Source organism: Xyrauchen texanus, chromosome 14 (genome assembly GCF_025860055.1).
Source record: "Xyrauchen texanus isolate HMW12.3.18 chromosome 14, RBS_HiC_50CHRs, whole genome shotgun sequence".
NCBI lineage: Eukaryota > Metazoa > Chordata > Actinopteri > Cypriniformes > Catostomidae > Xyrauchen > Xyrauchen texanus.
This window is the reverse complement of record NC_068289.1, coordinates 30014079-30039176: the sequence shown is the minus strand read 5'-3', so window position 1 is coordinate 30039176 and position 25098 is coordinate 30014079. Positions and strand designations below refer to the sequence as shown.

The 25098-nt window shown below is 36.5% G+C and overlaps 1 protein-coding gene across 1 annotated transcript; it reads left to right on the top strand.

The window, feature by feature from the left end:
* The first annotated feature begins 15482 nt into the window (after positions 1-15482).
* Positions 15483-23112, top strand: LOC127655176 (DNA excision repair protein ERCC-1-like). The gene is made up of 9 exons (XM_052142822.1): positions 15483-15619; positions 17019-17390; positions 19080-19183; positions 21118-21217; positions 21514-21590; positions 22107-22206; positions 22344-22415; positions 22516-22584; positions 22724-23112. Exons 1-9 carry the CDS (start codon positions 15557-15559, stop codon positions 22787-22789), a joined length of 1023 nt encoding a protein of 340 aa, XP_051998782.1. The 5' UTR covers positions 15483-15556; the 3' UTR covers positions 22790-23112.
* Positions 23113-25098: the final 1986 nt, after the last annotated feature.

Genomic DNA, 25098 nt, shown 5'->3' with positions numbered 1-25098 from the left:
TTATGGTGGTATATGTCGAATATGGTAAGGTAACTAACAGTTTATGTTTATTATTTTTTTATTTTTTTTATTTATATCTTTTTACAGTGTATTGTATTGCAATTAGGAAGTCATTTTGATTTTGTCTTGACATCTTTAAATGATTAATTATAATTAATATGGTACATTTCGAGAGTCAGATTTAAATAATGCAAAAAATTGGTACACGAAGATACACTTTGAAGAGACTGCATCTCTTCTATCTTCGAAGAGATTGTAAATATTCATAAACTGTACTTAAATAGCCTACAACTCATTTCAAATGAGAAATGTGAGTAGCTTGACTAAAGCTTGACATACAAAAAATTTTATATGATAATATAATAAAGCACTTCAGGTTATCCCAACTCAGTGGAGATCAATTCCAAATGCTTTTATTATTTTGTACATATCTCAGATGCTGATTATAAAGTCATTTCATTCAGTCTGTGTACTAATGTCCTTATGCTTACGGATGGCAGTAAGAAAAGTGGGCAGTGTTTAAAAAGTACCCTGTTAGAAGGGCACAGTCACACACACACATACACCGGTCTCGACTGGCCAGGTCCACATGCTGCTTGGTTTGACTGGAGCCTAGTTTGCATATATTTGCATACTGTCAGACAGCGTCAGAGAGTTGGAGTTAACCCAAGACCAGAGAGAGAGAAAGGGTGAAACAGAGAGATGCTGCCAATTTTAACTCTAAATGCGGAGGATAGACAGGGTGATGTGAAAAGAAGACACCCTCCTTTTCTCCCTTCTTTTTTATATTTAATTAAGTTTCTCCAGGTATTTACAACTTGTCAATGGACAGTGTTTGTAGCAAATTTTCCATGTGTTTTCAAGTAAGCATTAGCATCTAGATAAATTCATGATCATGAAATGTTTTTTTTGTAAAAACTGCTGGTCCAGCAGCCTCAGCCTTGCATTCTCTGGCATTTTTCTACAACTGAAAAATTTGATAAAGAAAAGTCAAAAACTCTTTATAAGGGATGTGCCTGAATCAGAATACCTTATTCAAAAGGCACGAATAATGACTTCAAAATGAATAACGGATTCATCCGAATAACATCCGAATACTGATTATCCAAGAGGCACAAGAATACAGTGCATTTTAAGTAAAAATATAGGCTACAAAATTACAAAGAGTTTATGAATCTGTGCTGCCAATATTTCTAAAGTGTAAAGCTTATGAATGAAAATGTGCACATTGTGATTTCAGATCGGATGGGCGCAGTCTCGTCTCAGTTTGCGGTCTCTGTTAATTGTGCACATCTGGAGCTTGTATATGTAACATCATATACACTTACCACTTCTTGAAATGTCTATGTTAATGTTTTACACCATTCACACGTGATTCTCATGTACTAATTTTTAGCCTAAACCTGAGTGCAATGTTAAATTCCTGACCTGAAGTGATGACTTCAGGTCGGAGCCCATCTATCCGTCTCTTTAACTTGACCACATTTATGGCCGCATCAGCAATGAAGTTATTATCTGGTTAAGAATTCATTCTGGAAAAAAAAAAGTTAAAATGCTCAATAGAGTTTTCATATATTAGGAATATTCCTGCTTATGTCAAACGAAGAATCTGAAACATGCTATTTTTTAATGTATGAATTTGTATTTATTATTCACTGCAAAATGTGTGCTTGGCATTTCACATTTTGCTTGACACCTCCTGCCTCCAGAATGATGTTGTTATACATGCAGAGACAAATGAAAACTTTGGTCACACTTCATATTAAGTTGCCAATGTACTAACATTAAATACATACATACTTTATTTACTTTGTAACTACATGTTGTTCTGCAACATTCCCACATTTGTTGCCACTGAGGTTGAGGTACGGATAGGTTTAGGTTTAGGATTAGGGGTTAGAGTTAGGTTTTTGGGTAAGGGTAGGGTTAGGGGTAAAGTTAACAGTGGTACAATTTTTTTTAATTAAAAGCAAGTACTTTAAATGTAATTACAAAGCAACAACATGTATGTACATAATAAGTACATTGTATCAAATGGTTAAGTACATAGTAGTTAAGGTCACCTAATATAAAGTGTGTCCGAATTTTCATGCAGATTTAAATATCAGAAATACCAGGAGAATCTACTGTTAATTCAGCTTCATCTAGTAAGGGAAAAAAAATAAAAATGTTTTTAAAATATTTTTTTTATAATAATTATTATTATTATTATTATTATTAGTAGTAGTAGTAGTAGTAGTAGTAGTAGTAGTAGTCTATTATTGTGAAATGGCATATTTTATTAATAGAAACTGGGCATTTCATTTAGTTTTGACGCACTTCTGGTTCATTGCCCTGCCCACACCCGGTTCAATATGAAAACAGAGACAGATACAGATACATTTGTCATATACAGATACAAATACAAATACAGATAATGTCTTCGTTGCACACCCCTACTCTTGAGTAACACTCACACAAGTGGTTGAGGGCAAAACACCTTTGGCATTCTATTTTAAACAAAATATGATTTGGAATGATTCCAATCTAACAAACAATGTAGCATAGATATTATGCAAATTTGGATGTATAGCCTAGGTTTACTTGGAGCAAACTACACCAGAATAATTTTAGCATATTTCTGTGAATGCATCTTCCATTCTTTTTTACACACTTAGTGATAAATCAAAGTTATTTTCTGTGGTCTAATCGACAAAATGCCACAAATGCAAAATAATATAGACATTAACCTGGAATACTTTACTGTTAGACATGCAGAGCACGTAGAGAGAGAGAGAGAGAGAGAGAGAGAGAGAGAGAGAGAGAGAGAGATCAGAGGTAGGTGTGTATGGGAGAGTTAAGACAAGACAACATGCCAAGCAGATCTATTTAATCTTCTCTCCATTATCCAGAATATACTGGTTTGACATATGCTTGCCTTAAATTAATCTCTCCCCTCCCTCTCTCACCTCTCTTTCTCTGTTTGTCCTCTCCTGCTGAGGGACACTGATGCTTGTTTACTGCCGTGGTGTCTCTGGACAGGGAGGCTTGTAGCACAGCATGGGTCTCACACAGGTGTGAAACACACATTAACACTAAATATATGTGAGGGAAGAAATGTCTCTGCTCAATGTGGGAAATTACAGTGAAAACTTTTTAAAATTAATTGAAATTGAATGTAGCACTATAAAAATGAGAGAGGGAATTAGCTGCTAATCCGCTAGCGACCAAGATAGAATTGGAACACATTTGGGAAAAGTTGTAAGACATTGAGAATCGTAGCCAGCTGAATAACATTGAATTGTTGGAATTCCTGATGAACAGAGAGTCAGAATATTGTGAAATTCCTAGACAAGCTCTTTCCAAGTCTGCTCGACATAACAGGCCATAAGCTGGAAATTGAGCGAGCTCACAGAGTTCCGGCTCAGAGATCCATGGAGGGAGACAGGCTCTGATCAATTCTGGCAAAATTTCTGAGATCATCCGATGAAGATCTCATGTTACGTGAGGCGAGGTTTAAAGGAAAGCTTTCTTGGAAGAACCACAACATTTTCTTGTTCCCAGATTTTGCAAATTCGACATGAGAGAAATGTGATCGATTCAAGGAATGCAAGAAACTCTTACATCAAGGGAAGGTTGCTTTTGCTCTGATGTTTCCGGACAAACTGAGAGATACTAAGGATGGCTGCAAGTTATTTACATGTCCTCAGCAACCACTGTACTTCATAAAAGTCATTGGAATGAGTAAGCCATAGTGTGATTCTCACATTGCTGCCAAAAGTGCCTGACTCACTGAACATTCACTTGACTGTCCGAGTAAGCTAGGTACCTTTTTTTGTTTCTTTTTGTGCTGGTTCCGCCTAGCGGTTGGAGTTTGTTTTGTGGAATAACACTCCTTCAAGAAACTTTTGCATCGACGAAGGGTCGCTTTTGCACTGATGTTCCAACTAATGTTGGAATTATGCCTAATGTTATCAGATGAGCTGTGACCCTGAATAAACCCCACCTGATATATATGTATAAGAGATGTCATAACTTTACGTAAATTAGCTAAAATTTCTGACAATATTTTAACGTCTATCTCAGGGGTGCCCACACTTTTTTGTGTGATGATCTACTTTTAAATGACCAACTCAATCAGATCTACCAAATAAAAAAAACAGTTTCATTTCAAATAAGAAATTGCTTGTTGGGACTACTGCATGTATCCCTACATGGAATTCATCTTCTAATTAATAAAAAAATATATAATAATGTTCAATGTTGATATCATTCAGTTTTAAAACTAAACCCAAAACACCTACAGCACAATAGATTACAATAGCCAGGTAATTTACCTTATTCTGATGGCGAGTAAATATTGACCAGGCGAGGTTTTGTTTATTCAGTTGCCATGACAACTAGGTTGTCCTTTTTAAGAATCGGAAGCTTTCCATTCTTTAATGATTCCGTATAAACTTAGAACAAAATTGGAGCCAGTTCTGTAGCATAATATGTAAAAAATAATTACTGTGAAGTGTGTTGAAGGTGAGTGGCATTGAATGTTTTCTTCACATTTGCTGCTTGTTCACAATATCCATTTCTTCATGGTCCAGTGTTATCATCTCCATCTCTTACATCAGCATGTCCTGATCTTGAACATGCTCAAAACGGAACTGAACTGAACTTTTCAGGTAATGTTAAAACTTCTCATTTAGGGAAATAGCCAGTGCTAAATTTCCCAGCATTTTTGAATGAGTCATGTTCATACATGAACTCTAAACTGAAAATTGCAGTTAATTTTCCAAAAAAAACAAAAAAAAGTCTGTATATGTGAAAGCAATTTATTCAATACAGGCATCACATTTTAGCTAGACTCCTAGCTAAATCCTTAATGTAAGAAAGTCAACAAATTTGGTAACTCATTCTATATTTATACTTCCCTCATGTCATTCCAAACCCTGATGTTTTCTTTCTTCCATGGTACACAACATTTTTTATATTCCTATTAAAATTATGGTTTAGGTAATGGTTTAAACTTTATGGTTATGTTTAGATTTCGGTTTGGGGTTAAACGTAGAAAAATGTTTTAAAATATTGTTGGTCCGATGACTTTTATTTATGGGAGTAAAAGTAAGTTTCTGAAACTCGTAAGATTTCTTATGATTTCGGCATCTCGTACTATTATTATGACTTGTCATGACACCAAGTTGGAGATTACTAGGGTTGTTTTCTCAGTAGAAAAATCTGACAAGCATGTTTTGTCAGCTGAACGACATTAAAACAATACAACTCACTGAACAGACTGTACCTCTTTTCCTAAAGTCTCATTTTCAATCATGAAAAATTAAATATGGAGCCTACCTTGACTAAGGTAATTGGTTTTTCAGAACCAGTATTTCTAATTCACATTGAAATGCAAGCATCAAATCAAAATTAAACTCGAAAAGAGAACTTGATTGTTGATGGCCGGAGAGATAGATGAATGGATACAAAAGTGTTTAAGAATGACAATCGCTCTCTTTCTTTCGATACAAAGACTGGTCTGTCCCACAGCAGTTACGAGTAGCCTGACCATCTGTCAACAAACCCCCACAGTACAAACATTGTGTTTATAGCACGGACTGACTCACACGCACACACGCCGGCACATGCACACCTGACCGGCTCAAAGCATTACATCTCAGATTGTATTCCTGCCAAGAGTTTATAACAATGGAACTCATCTCTTGCCTATGCAATGATATCATAGAGAACCCGCTGCGCTCCTTTCTCCTTCTAACTCTTTCTCTCTTGCTCTTGCTCTCTCTGAATCTCCCTCTGACACAAACCCTCTTTCTCAATGTGCACATCTTAAGCCGACACAATAAGATCTGGTCCCCATACAGCAGCCATGACAGTAGAGTATTGAAATGCTATTGGAGAAGAGAGACGCCACTGTGTGACAGAGGACAGAGTAGAGACAGCATAAGATAGAAGAAGAGAGATCGTGTTTGTCAGTCCTCACAGCTTATGGAGCCATCTTTCACTAAGATGCTCATTATTACTGTTTGTGTGTGTGTGTGTTTCTTTTCCAGCAGGTTCTCTCTCACACACACAGCTGTGAACAGGGTGCAAAGGGACAGAAACCCCAGACTGCACCAAACATCACCTAGGCAACAACCACCTGCATCTTTCTTTTCTTTCTTTCTTTCTTTCTTTCTTTCTTTCTTTCTTTCTTTCTTTCTTTATTTCTTTCTTTCTATCTGTCTCTCTCTCTCTCTCATACACTTTATATCCACAATAAAGTTTCTGTTGATACATTTAATTCTGTTAGAATTTTTGGATTTCACTCTTGCAGCTTTGTTGACTATTACAAGCTTTTAATTCTGTCACATCGTTGTGGCACATCAATCAGTTGCAGTGGAGAAACCCTGTATTTTAACCCATGTATTATGGTTTAAGTTCCACAAGTGTATAGGGGCATTAGAGCCCCTAGGCATGTCTGTTTTTTTCCTTGCAGTTCCATCATTTATATTTTATTATGGTTATTGCATATCTGTATATGTTTATTATCACAGTATATAGTATACTGCTTTGTATATTAAAGAAATGAGTACTATATTAAAATAAATAAATACTATATCACATTTATTTATTTTGTGCAACAATGGTAAATTATTATCAGTATCCCATGCATTTATACACATATTTACATTTACATTTATGCATTTGGCAGACGCTTTTATCCAAAGCAACTTACAGTGCACTTATTACCGGGACAATCCCCGAGTTAAGTGACTTGCTTAAGGACACAATGGTGGTGGCCATGGGGCTTGTTGTTTCAGTGATTGACTTGATCTACAATTGACATTGCTAGTTGATAAAGAAACAAAGTGGAAGTAAACTATAGCAAGTATAACACATGAACTGTATGGTATGACTATTGACATTTGGCTGTATTACTGAAATGATTAAAGTTGTGCATCCATTATGTGTAGCTTATGTGTTATGTGATTATGATTATATACATATGATTATGCTCAATATGTGTTTGACAGCCAGTTGTACCTCATGAAATTATTCTTATTCTTAAAATAATATTATATATGAGGTTTTAATGTCATAATACTAATTGTGAGATTACATGGCCTAATTATATGTTTATTTATACTTTCAAAATTAATCACAATGCAGGACCATTCACATTGAACTACTGAAGGTAAAAAAAAAGGGGCAATGGGCCCCCTCAATATTTTGAAACCTAAGTTAAGATAAACATTCAGGGTTGCCAACGTGCATGCAAGCAGTGGCAACAATAACAAGGTGAGACAGTGAATGCATTGGGGTTAATTTCCCCAGTGACTGTCTTTCTCCTTATACACATGGTGAGAGGCAGGGGGAGGATGATCTGCAGGAATAAATGTTGTCAGGTGTGTTTTGTGCTTTAACTCTAATTCTGAGTGTTTATCTGCACTAATGAACTCTGAGTCAGCACAAGAGGGCTAATTTTGTCTGTGTGTGTGTGGTGGGGGGAACATGGGTTAATTTAGTAGAAGAACATTGGAGACTTAGTGACTCTGACATTTATGGGCAATTAAGGATAGAGCAAGGAGGATGAGAAAAAATATGATTAGAAAAAAAATATATGCAATAGGGAACAGATATGTAAGGGAAGAGTTGAAAGGTGTGCTGTATGTGTGTTGCGTGAGTAGTAGTTGGCATCCAAGGTAAGCCTACTCACTATAACTTTATTTGTTTAACAAGCATGTCATAATATTACAGATCTTTCAATTTTATTGCATGTGGGATGGAGGTCATCTGTAAATCAGTGCTGTTAATATCCATATATTGTTTCTGAAAAACAGTGACGTCTAAAGACATTAAGTAACTTTAAGATATTAAGGCATGACTGTTCTGTAAAGCTGCTTTGAATCAATGTACATTGCAACACATAACTTGTGTTCTTGCATTACTGTATGGTAACAAACCACAACCTGCTACTCAAGAGACCAACAGTTAAATTCAAATGACTGCACCAGTTGACAGTTTAACTTACTTTAACTGACTTGCAAAGTTCTGTTTAAACTGTTACTCCGCAAAGACAGTAGGTCCCCTAATAAAGACAAAAGACTATTTAAAACAATTTACGCTAATGGCCACAATAGCACCACGTGTGCCAATACTTGTGTTGCGTTATGAATTGCACTAGAATGCTTTTCAGAGCAAAGCAACATACAAAATCAAGCTTGCATGGCTAGAAGTCATTGCTTTCACGTAACTTGCATAGAGTTAAACCATGAGAACATGACTGAATGCTGGCATTTGACCTGACATAAGAAAGCCAGACGAAACCCTGGCACAATTGGTTAACTAGTCTATAAACTCACACATACTCATACACACACATTGAGTCATGGTGCTGATGCCCAAACATTACACAATCCAGCACGGCTGACAGTCATGCTCGTTTCCATCGGCAACAGCTGCTGGGAGGCGATGATGTCGCGCCACACAATACGGCATGTGAGTGCTGACAAAGGCGGCACTGTGTTGGTGCAATGCCGCCACGGCCTGCTTCCTAGTTCGGCTGCCATCCACATTTGTTTGTTTTTGTTGTTATTGTTGCCGTGGTTGTTTAGAGGCCTGTTTTGGAGAACACAAGGGTCCTAACCCCCTGGTCTCACAAATAGCCACAAAAGAAGGGTGCATTCAGGAGCCACAAACACACAACAATGCACTACATGAGGGGGGAAGTAGGTCATGGGAAGATGCCCTGAATCTGGACCGAGATGCATTGTGGCTGTTAGAGATTGTAGTCTGTGGTGTTTTCTGAAGGTTATGGAATATCATGTATATTTGAGGCTTGGTGGCTGGCAAGTAAGGGTTCCCTAGATGTTCACGTTGATGACTTCTCAAGTCCAGTGGGCAGTCTTCTCTCTCTCTCTCTCTCTCTCTCTCTCTCTCTCTCTCTCTCTCTGCCTCTCTTGAGATTTTATTGTATACTCATTAGTGGACTGTGACGAGGATGAGGCTGGGCTGCGAGGACACACGGCCAGCCCTAAATTGGGCTAATAAGCCAGGAGGGGGATAAAGACGAGCCAGAGGCATCAGTTAAAGAGAGAGACACATGCGGGCCACGTTGTGTGTGTCTGTGTTCATGTTTGTTCTATGTTGTTTTAAGTTGAGTTTTACCATTAAACCTTATGTTTACTGTTCAGCTTGTTCCCGCCTCCCCCTTGCCTGTCCTTTAACTATTACATTAACAGTGTCTTTGTTAATTGTGTCCTGGTTCTCCCCACATCTGGCCCCACCTGTTTCCCCCATCAAATCTAATCATCCAGTTTTCCCTTAAGTCCTATAATGCTCATCTTCTCGTATTCTATTCATCTAACAAAGTTCCTATATACTTACAATGCTATCCTCTTTACTCTTTGTCTGTCTTTTACTTTCTGGTGGCAGATCTTTGACTTAGTTTCTTGGCCGCACCTTTCTCTGGTTAATTGTGCTCATAAGGATTTGCTCCATGTCAAACCTGGAGAACAGACCATACACAGACATCATACAGCCTGCTACCATCGCCCCAAGAGGCCCTTGAGATGGCCTGCCAGTCCCAAGGGCCACACCCACACATACAAACACAGGTGCACACACGGACACATAGGAACGCATCTTTGCCAAATTTTCTAATAACTCTAATATTGTTATAACACATATAATTATTTAAATGTCTAACGGGGCAAATGAAACACTGTACACTGATATTGTAGCTAACAGGCATTTTTGGGAATAGCTGGTCCCAGGATTAGACTTTGGGGGAGGTGAGATATAGTAACGAAGGCTGACTGAGAATTCTCATAATATGTGGCATTGGGACATGGGGACCAATGTATTGCAACCTGACTGAGAAAAACACTTCATTATGTGTATATCTGCTAAGAGATGAGGTTATTAATGTTGCAATTGAAGACAAATGCCACAGAGCATGGCGACAGTAACTGAAAACAACAAGAAAATGCAGAGTATTTTCAACTTTGCATGAAGCCACAATGTGCAAAACTCAATTGAAGTGTTTTGGCTAATTAAGCAGAAATGTAATTACTTCCCAACAACCCAGAAATCACACATTACTCAGAATGACCAAAGAAGGTGCAGTTAATCTATAAAAAAGCAATTATCTACAAATTCCAAATGGCTTTTTTTGCACCATTCATAGGGTCGTTCCAAATGCTAGTGAGCAACTTAATCCCATAACAGAGTGCCCTTCCGCAAGGCCTTTTGTGAAATGTACATTCAATAGTTATTTTAAGGAAGCAGTTTTCCATTTACAATCATATGATCCTGGTTTAGGTAGTCCTCATGAAACATTTTGAAACCTGAGATAATAAATTATTAAAACATAAATACACCCAAAGACTAGTATCAGCACAACATATTACTTACATATTAACATGTTTCAAGTTTTTTGGTTTGTTTTTAACCAATATTTGGATACTTAAGTTTTATTTGCCACAATAATCTTATAAAATTGCCACACTAATTCTCTATAAACATGAATTTTGTTGCTAAATTATCAAGGTAGAATTTGGGATTTTGTGTAGGGTGCACCAAACACACACATATAAAGTAAGACTCTAGTGCCCTGCAAGTTTTCTGCCCCCATAGTGTATAGGGCACTCTTTAAGTGATGCGCACTTAAAATTAAATTTTCACCAATATATTATTGCAAATTATGCTCCCTTCTCGATATAGGTTTCTTAAAATGGTTTAAATCAATATTAAAGCTGAAGTGTGCAATTTCTGTGCACCAAACTAGGGCTGCACGATTATGACAAAAATCATAATTGTCGATTAGTTCCCTCAATATTGTAATTGCGATTCATTTTGATTAATAGAATTTACATTAAAATACTTTTATAGGGTTCAACTGCATGCCGTATTCTTTATATTGACTATACGTCATACATCTGAGAACTGTGTTCCTGAATTACTTTATTACTGTTTTATACAGTAAATCAAAACTAGATACCTAGACATTTAACTCGACATTGGCCCTTTCAGAAGCATTCAAAACAAAGCTGTTCATACACAGAATTGAGCGATGTCTCTGATTGGTTAAAATGACAAACCGCTGCAAAAACATACATTAAATAGAAAATTAAATGGAAACATGAGTACACCTACATGGACTGATATAACTGACACTTTTCCTGATTAGTTAATTGTAGCAGTGGTAATTATTCAATGAATTATGCAGTCCTACTACCCCAAATGGAAATGCAAATATAAACATAGTTTTCTAACAGCTTTCCTGAATGCTCTCCCCTTCTGCGGTCAAATGAACATGGAGATAATCCTGCTCCAACTAACATAAATTAAATATTTATTTAATTTTATTTAAAATAACTGTAACATAGTGTTTACAGTTTTAACATCAAAAAGGTTACACACTTCAGTTTAAGCGAAGTCTCTGCTTTTGCTCACTACTGTACTCTACTCAGTGTAGTTATATTAGCCCAGAGCGATGATGATAAATTGTATGTATGTTTTGTTTCTTTATTCAAACAAAAATATTTTTTTTCTGAACCTCATGGGTAAGAGGGTACTTTGACACAGTATGGTACAGTCAGTGTGCCGCTGAAATGCATACGTTAGAGTTGAGGGTGACTCTTGTGTGGATGTATCAAGGAAAGGTGTTTTCTTTATATGAGTGTGTATGTGTGTGTTGTGTATAAGGGCATGTGGCTTCCTCAGTAAGGGGTCTTGCGAGTCCTTCATTCGGACAGCTGGAGGGACAATCTGGCCTCTCCCTCGCCCAGCGATGGCAGGGCAGATAAGCGGCCACTACGGACCCGACCGTTACCCCTCTGCCCCAACACACGCAAACACACCCACAACTGGAGCAGCCCTTAGCCGGTGGCTGACAGCTCGACACAGCCAGCCCAGCAGGCGGTCTGTGAAGGGAGAGGAGGTGGCCGTTATTGCATCCAAAGCCAGGCTCACTGCCAAAATAGAAAGCGGGAGAGAGAGAAACATAAAAAAAATAACAACAGAAATCATGTCCAGATAGATCAGCCAAGTGTTAAAAAGCCACTAAACGCCCTCTTATGCATCTACCTTTCCGGTTGCATCTCAACTCACTCGTTTTGGGAAATGAGTGTTGCTAGAAGAACAAAAGATTCTTACCGGATAGATCCTGAGCTTCTGTTACCTACCAAATGACGTCTTAAAACAGTTAATTCAGATCTACAGAGGTGTGAGATATGACTGGCTATCATCTTCCCTGCAAAACCTTTTTGCATAACAGCAGTGAATCTCAAGATGTGTGCTATAAGGGTCAGAAATTAACTAGGGCTTGGTGCAATCATGCCACTGAAAGTGAAAAATTAGGGTAATAAAATTCCTCTGTTATGTCACATTTGCTATTTTCCATATATTTTATATATCTAGCAGTGGATTTAATATGGCATAAGTACATATATAGACACCGTAGTGACCTGTAGTGCTGTTGAATGTGGAGCTACTATGAAATATTTTTTTATTATGAAAAAATAAACAAATAAATCTGGTCTGAAAACACTGAACATGAAGAAAATTCTCCCATCTAGCACAAAACTTCTCTTAAAATATACTGTGATGGTAGACATCACATAATCTAACATAAAACCCAGAAAAAATATTTTTAAAATGTATCATTGCATAGTGTTTATTTTGTTATAAGTTGTGTTTTATTTATAGCCATGTGAATATTTGATATTGATTGGTATTGACTGATGGCTTTTATAGATAGCAGCCATAGTTGCTTAGATGGAAAATGTGTTTTTAGTTGGACCAATTGAACTATTTGACATTGTTTTTAAATAGTTAAAAATGCCCTAATAAATATACAAAATACTCCATGAAAACTAATTCTAAGGTGGAAAATATTGCCAATTACTCAAATTAATTATACATTTCTATATTATAAATATAATAAAAAATAGAGAAGTAGTTAGGGAAGAAATACAAAGGTTTTCCTTTTGTCTGCTATATGTTTTTTCTCAGTTTGTCTACAATGAAAAACAATGAAAAAATATTTATAAAAGGAAACCTCCTGAAAACACGAGGAAGCAATTGAAAGTTATCTGATAATATTATTATAATTTAAATAAAAGGGACACATATTAAGGTTATACCCATGGAGCAAATATCTGGCTTGACGTCTTTACCCATAGTCCTTTGCTCCACAGGATGTAGAAACAGCCTTACTCACCTTAAATCTCTAGCTGTGTGTCCTTGTCACACTTTAGTAACAGTTAACCAGACACATTTTTTATAGTGATGATGTAAAATAACATGTGTGTGTGTGTGTGTGTGTGTGTGTGTGTGTGTGTGTGTACAGTATATGCATACATTCTGCCTTTCAGCATATTATAATGCCTGTTTTGTCTCAAACAGTGACTGACATACATTGGTATGATGCCAGACGTTTGTGTGTGTATTGTCCATATGCATTGCTTCTTTTGGAGGACACAAACATTATATTGAAAATTAAGCTGGCACCATCTGGCTATGGGACACACTATGCCAGGGAACAGTGGCAAGATGTCCCGAAACGCACCTCCATAGGCATACACACAAACTGGGTTAAATGGGCAATACACAGCTGCCTGTCAGACTTTAGGCTTCTTAATTGGACAACCTCATACTTAGCACAAACACTGAACATGGTATTTTGAGGGAGAGTATTTTGAGTTTTATTTAATGGTTTAATGTTTGGGTTTTAGTTAGGGTTGTTCTGTAGTAATTATGATTAGCTTTATATAAAAACATAAGAAGTCTATGGGATGCCCCCCTTGAACCTCCTGAGACATGAGCGTGACTGCTGTGTGTTTTCCATTCCCCTTTATGAGTTGTAGCCCGTAAGAAACATGCCAAAAAAAAATACAACATTTTTATGTTTTTAGACCAAATAGTTTTGCCTAAAAATTGATGTCCACATTTGTGGACAATGGGATGAAGTTGTGAAATTGTAAATAATATGAAGAAAATCTCATTGTTTATATTTCCAGGAGTGTTGGTTATTCGTGTTTTTGAGACGCTACAGACATTACATCAAAAATTAGCATAAAAATTATAATGGCTAGCATCATCCAATCAGTGCAAACCATGTTCAAATAAAATTTTCCATGAAACGTTCTGAATCTATGTACTGATTACCAGAGTCCCATGTCAGCCAAACATGTTGAGTGGTCCATACATCATCTGCAGCCCGGATGTTAGGAATGAATGCACTTAGGCTATAGGATATAGAAACCTAGAGAAAGCTATAGGATGCTCACTATTTAGTGAATGACTTAACCTCCAATGTGCTGTCTGTCTGCACTTGTGTCAGAACAGTTCGAAATGCATCTTATTTTCATCCTAACTCCGTATAAATCCTCCGAAAGCAATATTTAACAGCTTTTGGATACATGCATTGATTCTCAATGTGATAATGCACAGTAAATATATAATATTTGAAATTAGATTAAAATTAAATTAGAGACTACTCTTTTGACTCAAACAGGTTTTGATTTAAAAATGTTATGAGATTTCTTACAAAATCTGGTTTTGTTGCAATTACCCCCAAAGACAAACTGAGCTGAGATCTGCACCATGTTGTTTTGCCACATAACTCGGTGTGTCAAAAGTTTAACCTTTTAGTGATAGCCTTGAACCTCCTTATCTAAAATTAAATTACATTTTGCATACCCTATAGGTGATGTCAAAATGTAATGTCCACGCATATACATGTGAAGTAAAAAATATGCATGTGCATGTATGTGAGGGACTGTGATCTAGTAGTGGATACAAGTGATAAAAGATTAAAGTACCTCCTGTTGTGTGAGATGTTGATTTTATGACTGCAGGCTGAATTTTACCTCTTGGATGTGACTTCAATCCATGCCCACTAAAGAAAATTAATTTTGACACATCAAGTAAAAGAAGAGATGTAAGAAAAATGCAATTCACAAAAACCTGCAATTCATTTTAACCAGATTCTACCTAGTTGTGAACAAAGTTTCGAATATTGAACAAGTTGATTAGTTAACAAAGTAAATTAAACATTGAGAGGAATAAGGAGATGTTTTCAGTGCCATATCCATGTATCATGTATTTACATGGTACCCCAAGGGTCAATTGCCCATTGTAGTTGTAAAAAAACAAACAAACACAAAACACAAAACCATACATGGTAGCAACATGTTGGAGAAATAAAAACATGGTAGTTACTTTTTATGTTATTGTTATTATATAGCTATGACGTGAATTCTATAAAACTAAAATATTTTTGTGTAACAGATTACATCGAAATGTTCCCACACTCACTAATATTTCGGAAAAAAGTTTCCAATGCCGCAATTTGTTTGCAATGTATTTTAATCTGTTGCTTTGACGCCATCTGTCGATTTTTGTGAGCAAATATATTACATTCTTTACTTTGGCGCTATCTGTCGGTTAGTAGGAGCACGTGCCTCAGTCTCGATCGATGTTTCTGTGTTTGACACATTTGTCTTACAATGATTGTTTCGCTACAATGGCGGCAGATGGAATAATGTATTTGGTTTCTCTACTTTGCACATTTAATAATCTATAAATGGAAAAAAAGAAATTCAACATTAATTTGGACGACTCAGCATTCACCAAGGAAAGAAGTCCGGTATGTATTTTTTTTTAACTATACCTCCTTCTTAATGTGCATTTGGTTGTGTTGGTAATGGAACTGTCTGAGATGCTAACTGTTAAGTTGGAGGTTCGAACTCCAAGGAATGTGTAGGAAATATCGCCACTGAGCCTCTAGATCAAGATACTTAACAGTATCCACCAGCTCTGCTCACGTGGCAGTAGGGCATTCTAACATTGTATTATGTAATGTGAGGTAGTAATAAGTAATTCAAATAGTATTAAAATCATAAATAGGACCAACCTGAGTCGACCGTCGACTACTTTTTTTCTGTATGTGTGAACCCAACAAGGTGTTGATGAATCAAAACAGACTGAGATGCTCTCAGAAACATCACTTTGCCCACCACAACAACAATGCAATGCAACACTGTTGCGAAGAATAGTCTTACTCATACCAACACTTGAAAACAGTAATTTAAACAAGCTATATTCACAAATATGATCCATACCGTGCTGGTTGCCATTCTTTCTACAGGTACATGTTGTTGGTGTGTTCCATCATCGATACGCTAGGCGCTCAGTCAAGACTTTTAATTAATGGAGACGTATCATCGAAAACAGGATTTTTTTTATTTTGAAAGGTTTAATAATTATAAAAAGAAATAGCCTTTTGCAACTTTTCCTACCCCGGTCCACCCAGACCATTAACTGAAAAAATTAGCATCGTTGTATGATCTCGAACGCACATTTTATAAACAATCATATTTCTTATAAACTACTTTAATGTAACAGTGCTTGATTTATATAAAACAATTAATATAATTAATTTAAATCAACAATTACAATTATTTAAAACTAGTTTTATTTTGATGAAGGTCACACAACTGTCTTTGTACGTTTTTTCCTTGTCTTTATCATTTTATTAATTTCTTTTTCACTTTTCAAATGCTTTTATGTATTGTTTTTATTCTTGTCCCAGATCAGGACTATGAAAATTCATCCTAAAAATATAAATTGATACATTTTAAAAACTCATTATCTAAACAAAAAGTGAAATAAGCATAAACCCTTTTTACACATATTTTTTATGACTGTTTAATTTCTAAATGCCCACAGGTTTAAAAATGTCCCATAGTTGAAAAAACACCCAATCATTTGATGAGCATTAACAAATGACTGCTTACATTTACACATCAACCACCTGTTTCTTTGAAATTCAGTATTTAACAACATGGCCTCCTAGAGGTATGCTGCATGAAGTTCACATGCAAAGAGGTTAGCAAAATTATAACAGAACCGTTTACATATGAACGTTTTTAAGGTACAGCAACAACATCAGCTCGTTTAATTTTAAGAATGTAGAAAAATGTGCATTTAAAAAATGTAAAGGAAAATGCTTAAACCTTTTAACATGCTTTCCTATATCCACACAGGTGGCGCCTTTGTTCAAGGCCAAAGATGGCCAGCTAGAGGCCTCATTAGCTCCTCCAGCTCCGGGCCAACCACTGTCCTATGCTGACTTCATCGTTCAGACCAAAAGCAGGGTGATTCAGGGAGCAACCCACGGATCAGAGAAACAAACATCTGCTGTCCAAAGTATAAATGATGCTACAGGGCAAATTATTGTTAACACAGTTGAAATCGGGTCAGTTAGTAAGTCATCTATAGACTCAGAGAAGCCTGTATCAGAGAAGCAGGGACCATCAGAGGCACCAACAAAAGAGGACGAGCAGTGTTCGGAGATTTGTGTCATTGCTCCTTATCTTTTAGGATCAGGAAACAGTATTATTGTCAGTCCTCGACAGGTATGTATAGTGTATGTAAAATTTTTGTCAGGGATACACTCATTAATTTTTTCATCATTAAAAATCAGACCTTACTTATCTGAGCATGCTACAAAACTTCTTGTAATATCTAGACTGGACTATTGCAATGCTGTTCTGGCAGGACTTCCTGCATGTACAGTCAAACCTCTGCAATTAATCCAGAACGCTGCAGTGTGTTTGGTTTTTAACTAACCCAATACAGAGCACGTCACGCCTCTCTTTATCAAACTGCACTGGCTGCCGTTGGTTCCGCAACTCAGATGGGGGTGGGTAAAAATATTGATTTTCCAAAACATCGGAATCATCATTTGTATGATCATAACATTGATTCTAAAACCCCAAGATCAGTCTTTTACTCTATGCACAGCCCTCTACAATGACAGGAAATCACTTGCATTTGCAACCAAATTTTGTGCTTTGCAACTAAAAATGTATATACTCTGAGCATTTTTTTTAGAAACACTATGGTCTTAATAAAGTGCCTGACATGGTCCTCTGCTGTTGTAACCCATCTGCCTTGAGGTTCGACGTGTTGTCCACTCTGAGATTCTATTCTGCTCACAACAGTTGTGAATGGTTATCTGCAGGATTTCCGCAGGCCTTAAAAAGGTCTTAAAAAGTCTTAATTCGCCCGTCCGCAAAATAATGCCTTAAAAGGTCTTAAATTCATAAGATCATGGCATTAAATGCCATATGAGGGATTGTTTTCTTGTTGCATTTAAGTAGGGTAACCAGAAATCCCGTTTTGAAGAGGTGTGTCTCGACAATTCTCTAAACATTGTAATTATGTCCTGGTTTCAGCTAATAGGCTCACTATTTTTTTTTCCCTTACATTTGATGTACTCATTTTCCTTCTCGCTATTGTCTTTGGTATCGTTTGCAGAGAAGAGAAGCTATTTCGAAGTGTTGCATGGTGATTTGACGATACTTTAATTCTAGTCTTTATGCAAATCTGCTGAAATTTATCTGCATACCATGGAAATTATGTCATATGCTTGGCGCTCACTCTTTGTCATCCTGTCAAGTCAGCGCAAGTAGCACCAATAAAAATGCACCAATAATTATTATTTTTTTTTTCAATAACGAGCTGAAAGAAGCTGATCCATTTCTTCGTGCAGCATGTGAATATGTAAGCGAGTATTTTTCTGTAATGTTAATGTTAAGTACGTAGGTAAATAAGACAATGTCACATTTAGACAGCTACACTGCACTTTTTACGTAGTACAAGCACTTATGTTCAGATGTGGGGGTTGTATTTTGAATTTTGGGTTACAAGGTTGTGAATTTTTGTGAAGTCATATCATAATTACACATGCAATATGATATCATATGGATAGGATAGGCTCAAATGTGGTTAAATCATGAAAAACGAAATATAAAATATACATTTTCATACAGTTAAGCGCAGAATTTTGCATAACCCTTTTACAGTTAAGTGCAGAATTTTGCATAACCCTTTTGTTTTTATAAGTTTCCACATCCCTTTCAGAATGTATACAAATAGCTTATAAGAGATTATATTTTTTTATGTAGTACTGCCCTTCAAAAGCTACATAACACAAAATGTACTCTTATTTACACAAATCATGGGGGGGGGGGGTGGTGTCATAAAAATTGCATTTTGTCATTTAGTATTTGCTTTGTCATATTGTGTTTTCATATCTGCAGAGAGGCAACCCCATCCTAAAGTTTGTGAGAAATGTTCCTTGGGAATTTGGAGAAGTGGTGCCAGACTTTGTTTTGGGGCGGACAACATGTGCTCTCTTTCTCAGGTTGGTTTGTGGGTACCTTTACAAAAAAAAAGAAAACTGCAGATTTTTAACTGTAGTACAAGTATGGTGAATTGGACACAGGATTACTGCACTACTAGAGACTGCAGGAATACCGCATCCAAATTATGCTCTTTAAACACCAGTCTGTTACCAGAAATAGATGTAAAATAATGTAATGAAATGTTTCTTGTAAAAAAATAATTTAGTCAGAAAACATGACTACTTTTGAATTGCTGTCAATGGAGAAATATGCTTTTTGCATCATACAGTAGGGTGTAGTTCCAGCATATACCAGCATATATTTTGAGCCAATACATGACCCCCTGCTATGCACAATACCAGATTAATAACACCTGTTTTCATTCCTGACATTTTGTTCTGTGTCCCTTTTGAATATTTCCTCAAAATGTGTATCTAGATGTAAATTATATCAACTTAAAATTGAAAGACACTTCAGCCAAATACCAAAAACAGAGAAATATGGGAAAAATAACTGCTTTGTTCTGACTTGAGGGTAATTGTGTTTCAGCTATTTGTTGGCTTCTAATGCTCTGAAAAAAGCATATGTGTTAATTTCAATAAGTTAATTTAATATATGACAAAAGACAATTGTTGATTTTTATCATGCAGTTTATAGTAGTTATATGAAATAATTCCATGAAGTGACCACTTCAGGATTTGTTGCCAGCTTTGCTGGAATCCTACACCTTCACACTTTTTTCAAAGTAAAACTGAGTACCACTTGAATTTGCAAATGCCCCAGTGTTGTCCAGTCACCAGTCACAGACACATTTTATGTTTATTTAAAAAAAAAATCAATGTTGACTGAAGGTCACTTATTATTGTTTTTTTCTATGATAAATGTGTACAAATTGCTTTGTGCACTTTCAGCTGATTTCTGTGTGTGTGTGTGTGTGTGTTACATGAGAATGGAATCTTCTCAGTTAAGGTGTGAAACCGCATCATAGTTTACCATTCTTTTCCAAGAAAGTTAGTCAGAATTCAAAGAAGCAAACAGCTTGTGGCTGTCAGTCATGATTTGTACAACTATGCAGGCTAGTCAGTGTATAATAGAAGAAAAGTATAATTAAATACTGCACAAATTGATCACAGATTGCCTTTATTTACTTATACAGAGAGACGTGGCTTTGATTTAAATACGTTGCACTTTGCAGAAGTATTCTGACCCTAAGACAATGAAATGTACTTTTTTTCAAGTGATTGATGCCAATTTTTTATTTTGAGGAATAATTAATTAGGCAATTTTTAATGCAACATTTTAAAATATATTGTGAACCCAAAAAGTACTAGGACACAAGTCACACTTCAAAATGTTTCTCAATGCATAAGATTCAAAATAAATATAAGAAGCATTTATTTTAAAGAAAGATAGCACAATCTCAATTTTTCTTGCAATAAATATACTTTGTCAAAAGCACTTTTGTCACAACACGTGCACATTGGATAAAGCACCAGAACTGTTTCATGTGTTTAAAAGTGTAAACATGCAGAGCTAAATTGGGGTAAAGGGCAAAAATCTATGTGTCAATCTCTTTTTGCTCGAACAATTTATTACCTTTCCCCAGTAAAGGCATTTACATTACCTTACACATTGTCGGTGTGCTTGTCATTGTGATGAACTACATTTGTGGTTGCTCTACTAGAGCATCTTCTTGAACTTGAGGGTAACTGACTTCATACATAGGCTATAAATGACCTTGGGACCAATTCATATTTTTATTTAATGCAGTGAAATTCGTACACGTTTTAAGTGTGACTTAAGTTATGTGCTTTGTGCATAAGCGATCTCCTAGGATCTAATGTACACATTTTCTTTGTTGGTTTTCTGCTTAATTAAATGAAAGAATTAGTTAAGTGTCTGATTACTGAATCAGTAAATTATGTTAAGTCTCTCTCTCTCTCCATGACCCCAGTGTGCGTTACCATAATCTGAACCCAAACTACATCCATGAACGTCTGAAACAGCTGGGACAGAGTTTTATCCTCCGAGTGTTGCTCGTGCAAGTTGACGTGGTGAGTTTGTCTCCCTCTGTTCTTTTATATGGAGGGTGACTCTTACATTTATGCATTTCGCATACTCTGTTATACAAAGTGACTCAGTGTTTTCTAGGTAAATTGTTATCAGTTTATGTATTCCCGGGTATTCAAACCCATGATCTTGCCATTTCTTACCTATACATCTATATCTCTATGTACTATTGTTTTAATATTTTTCCCCCCAGAAATAAATAACAAATGAAGCTTGATCAGAGTAAAAAAACCTTTAGGCTAGAGTTTGTTTTCTAATTTCTCTCTTTCTCTTTCATCAGAAAGACCCTCATCATGCACTGAAAGATCTTGCTCGAATGTGCATCATGGCAGACTGTACCCTCATACTGGCCTGGAGGTAAGGGGAGAGGTCAAGATAATCAAATGGGAGGGGATTTCCCTTTGTGGGGACATGTAATTGTGAGTGTTAAAGTCCTTTAACTTGTCGGAAACTGATTTTAATAATGTTAAAGTTTACCATATACACTTTTTATGTTTAGTGTTTTCAAATTTGCATCACTCATAGTCCTTTCTGGCTACATTTAAACTGCAGCAGAATGAGGCCCTCATCTGATTTTTTTTTTTTCCCCCTCTTTTGAATTGGCTTTCAATTTTGGCTTCACTTTGTGCTTGCGGTGTGAACATACCATTGTATACATCAGTCATATCTGTAGGACTACCAGCATATAGCTACTTCGTTCTGTTCTTAAATTTACATATCTCACAAAATTTTATTTCATCATAGTTCTAGATTTAAGTGTGTGTGTGTGTGTGTGTGTGTGTGTGTGTGTGTGTGTGTGTGTGTGTGTGTGTGTGTGTGTGTGTGTGTGTGTGTGTGTGTGCGCGCGTGTGTGTGTGTGCGTGTGCGTGTTAGCCCTGAAGAAGCTGGTCGTTACCTTGAGACATATAAATCCTATGAGAAGAAACCTGCAGATCTCCTGAAAGAACAAGTGGAGAAAAATTACCTATCCCAGGTTAGAGGACACAGACCTTTTAATTACATTTTATATATCATTGTATGGTTCACTTAGGTGTACACTATTATATAACTTACATATACAATCCACGTCTGTGCCGTTTTAAGACAAAATGCTTCTCTTTTATTTGACAGGTTACAGATAGTTTAACTACAGTGAAGTCAGTCAATAAGACAGATGCCATGACTCTCCTGTCTACTTTTTCTGTAAGGAATCCTCTTTCTGTAAATGTTGCACATTCAAAAGCCATTGTCCTTTTCTATAAACTTTTGAAGTTCCTAAGTTGTTGACATTTTATTTCCTCAGTCTCTGGAGGGTATCATTAACGCTTCTAGGGAGGAGCTTGTTTTATGCCCAGGACTAGGCCCACAGAAGGTGTCTACAATATTCCATCTCGTATTTTGAGCTATTGGTTTTTTTACATAAAATGTGAAATTAGTTTATATTTGCTGATTTTGAGCTGAACAACAAGTGCATTTGTGTTAATTGCGTTTTCTGTTTGTGGTGCACTTAGGCAAGAAGGCTTTATGATGTTCTGCACCAGCCCTTCATAAAGACCAAGAAGAAGGAAAGCGGATAAAGCCAAGCTGCATTTAAAGAAGTCATCGATTGTTTTAGAACAGAGGCACTAGTGTAAGGTCTATAGCCACAATAGCACATGGTCCTCTGGAAGCATCAATTGAGCATTTGGTTTATGATGGTCTCTGCCTGTAAGTAGGGCAGCAACAGCCTTTTAATATCCAGCTTGCAGTGATATTATTTTAGTATTGTGGTTTCTAGGACTTTTTGCTATTTTAAGTGTGATCTGACCAAGCAGGATGTTTTTCATAAAATGCCAGAGCACAATTGTTTATGTTTATGAAATCTGTGTTCGTTATAAATACAATAAATATGTACAATATTTAGATGTAACTGTAAGTTGTTATTTGGGGGTGGGTGGGGAGATTCTGTGATTCTTGATGCAACTGGAACAAAACCTGGTGAACCCACCTGGCATACGGAGAATGGAAACTTGTCAAAGGAAAGACATAAGACTTAGTACATGGGCACACTGACTGGGTAGGAATGTGTGAGTGTGAGTTTCAGGCCATCACAAACCCTGCAGGAAATGACATCACACCAGACATTACCAATATCTAGTACTTGATTGGCTTAGCAACTGACATCAGGGTTCTCAGTCAGAATTTCAAAAAATACAGGGCAATAACAATGTTGAACACCAATCCAATGTTGAAACTTCTGTATTTACAGTCATTTAGAAGCCTTTGTCTATGCAATACCAGCTTAGAATATGACCATATTCTAAGAAGAGGAAATTATTGTGCTTGAATGATCACTGATCAATGGCACTTTCCTCTATGATAACAAAATTCCATGAAAAATGTATAATGAGCCTAGGGGACAGGTGACAAACTCAAGGAACGCGGGCCAAAACCGGCCCACCACCTTATTTCATGTGGCCTGTGAGCTGATTTCTGTAAGGTATGATGGAAGGTAAATGGAACGCCAATCAGTTAGCTAGTTCCCCATGAATATTAATGATCCTTCCCCTGGGGCGCATTGTACTCTCTGCAAATGCGAATCAAAACAGCGCTACCCAGAACAACTATCAGCTCTGGTCAAGCGGCGTGAGCGCAGAGAAGGTGTGTTCATTCGTCTATCACTCTAAAACCATATAGCGCACATCATCAACTGCTGCCTGAATCAATGGAGAAAAATGCAAAGAGGCGAGTGAGCACAGGGCAGATGCATTTTCCCAACATGCCGTGCAGACATAAACAGTGCTTGTGTCAAGCGTGTTAAGGATAACGAACCACATTTGAATTCTAATGCAAAACTTTAAATGTTTCATTGATTAAACTACTTTAAAACCATGTGAAACAGCCCAGCCATTATAAACAGCAACAACAGAGAAAATCAGAATTTTCACTCCACATACACATCATATGCCTTAAATACATTTACCATGGCTGTACTGTAAAAACACTAACTGTATTAATTATGGTATTTTGCAAGTAATAGTCTCTAAATGTATATAGATTACTGTTCTTCTTTACTGTTCTTCCATAGTTTTCATTATTATTATGAACCAAGCTAACAGTTTTCCTTCAGTGTAAAATCTGGTCTATACTAATGCTGTATGATTGTAGGAAAATGTAACTGGGTTTGTTTGCTTTCATAAATTCTAAGAGATCACTGTACTTTAATAAGTAGGAGCCTGATGAAAGACATCTATTGAGGAGACTCATTTTGGTTGCTCTGTCAAAATATTTTAATTTAGCCTACACAGATGTTACTGTAAATATAATAATTTACATATACATCCCAACCTCATATTCAATGCTTTATTGACAAATATGAATTTTAAATGCACAAAATATGCAATATTATTGGATATTGCATGGTTGCTACCAAATCAGATTTTCAACCGGCCCTTTGAGGGCATATATAATGCTGAAATAGAGTTTGACACCCCTGGCCTAGGGGAACATTTCTAATATTACTTTATTAGAATTACAAACCTTTAAGGGGTTTTCCTTCACAAAAACAATGTGCGATTGCATTAGATAAGATAATATGGCATTTATAGGGCAAGCACACTTTTCAACAAAACATTTATCCAAAGAGCAACATGTCCCTGGACCAATCTGGAGTTATGTGCCTTCATCAAATGCAATGGCTCATGGATAGCTCCATGTACAGTAGGTTTAAACTTGCAGCCTTCTAGTTACTAGCCCTGCGGCATAACCAATACACCACACTAACAGTCAGTAAGCAAACAGTCATCTTATAGCTGTACTCAATCAATGTGGATGTTATTCTCTTCACCTAGTTCTAAAGTGAAGAATTTTCCATCACACCTGATAAGCTAAGCCACAGTGTTATTAA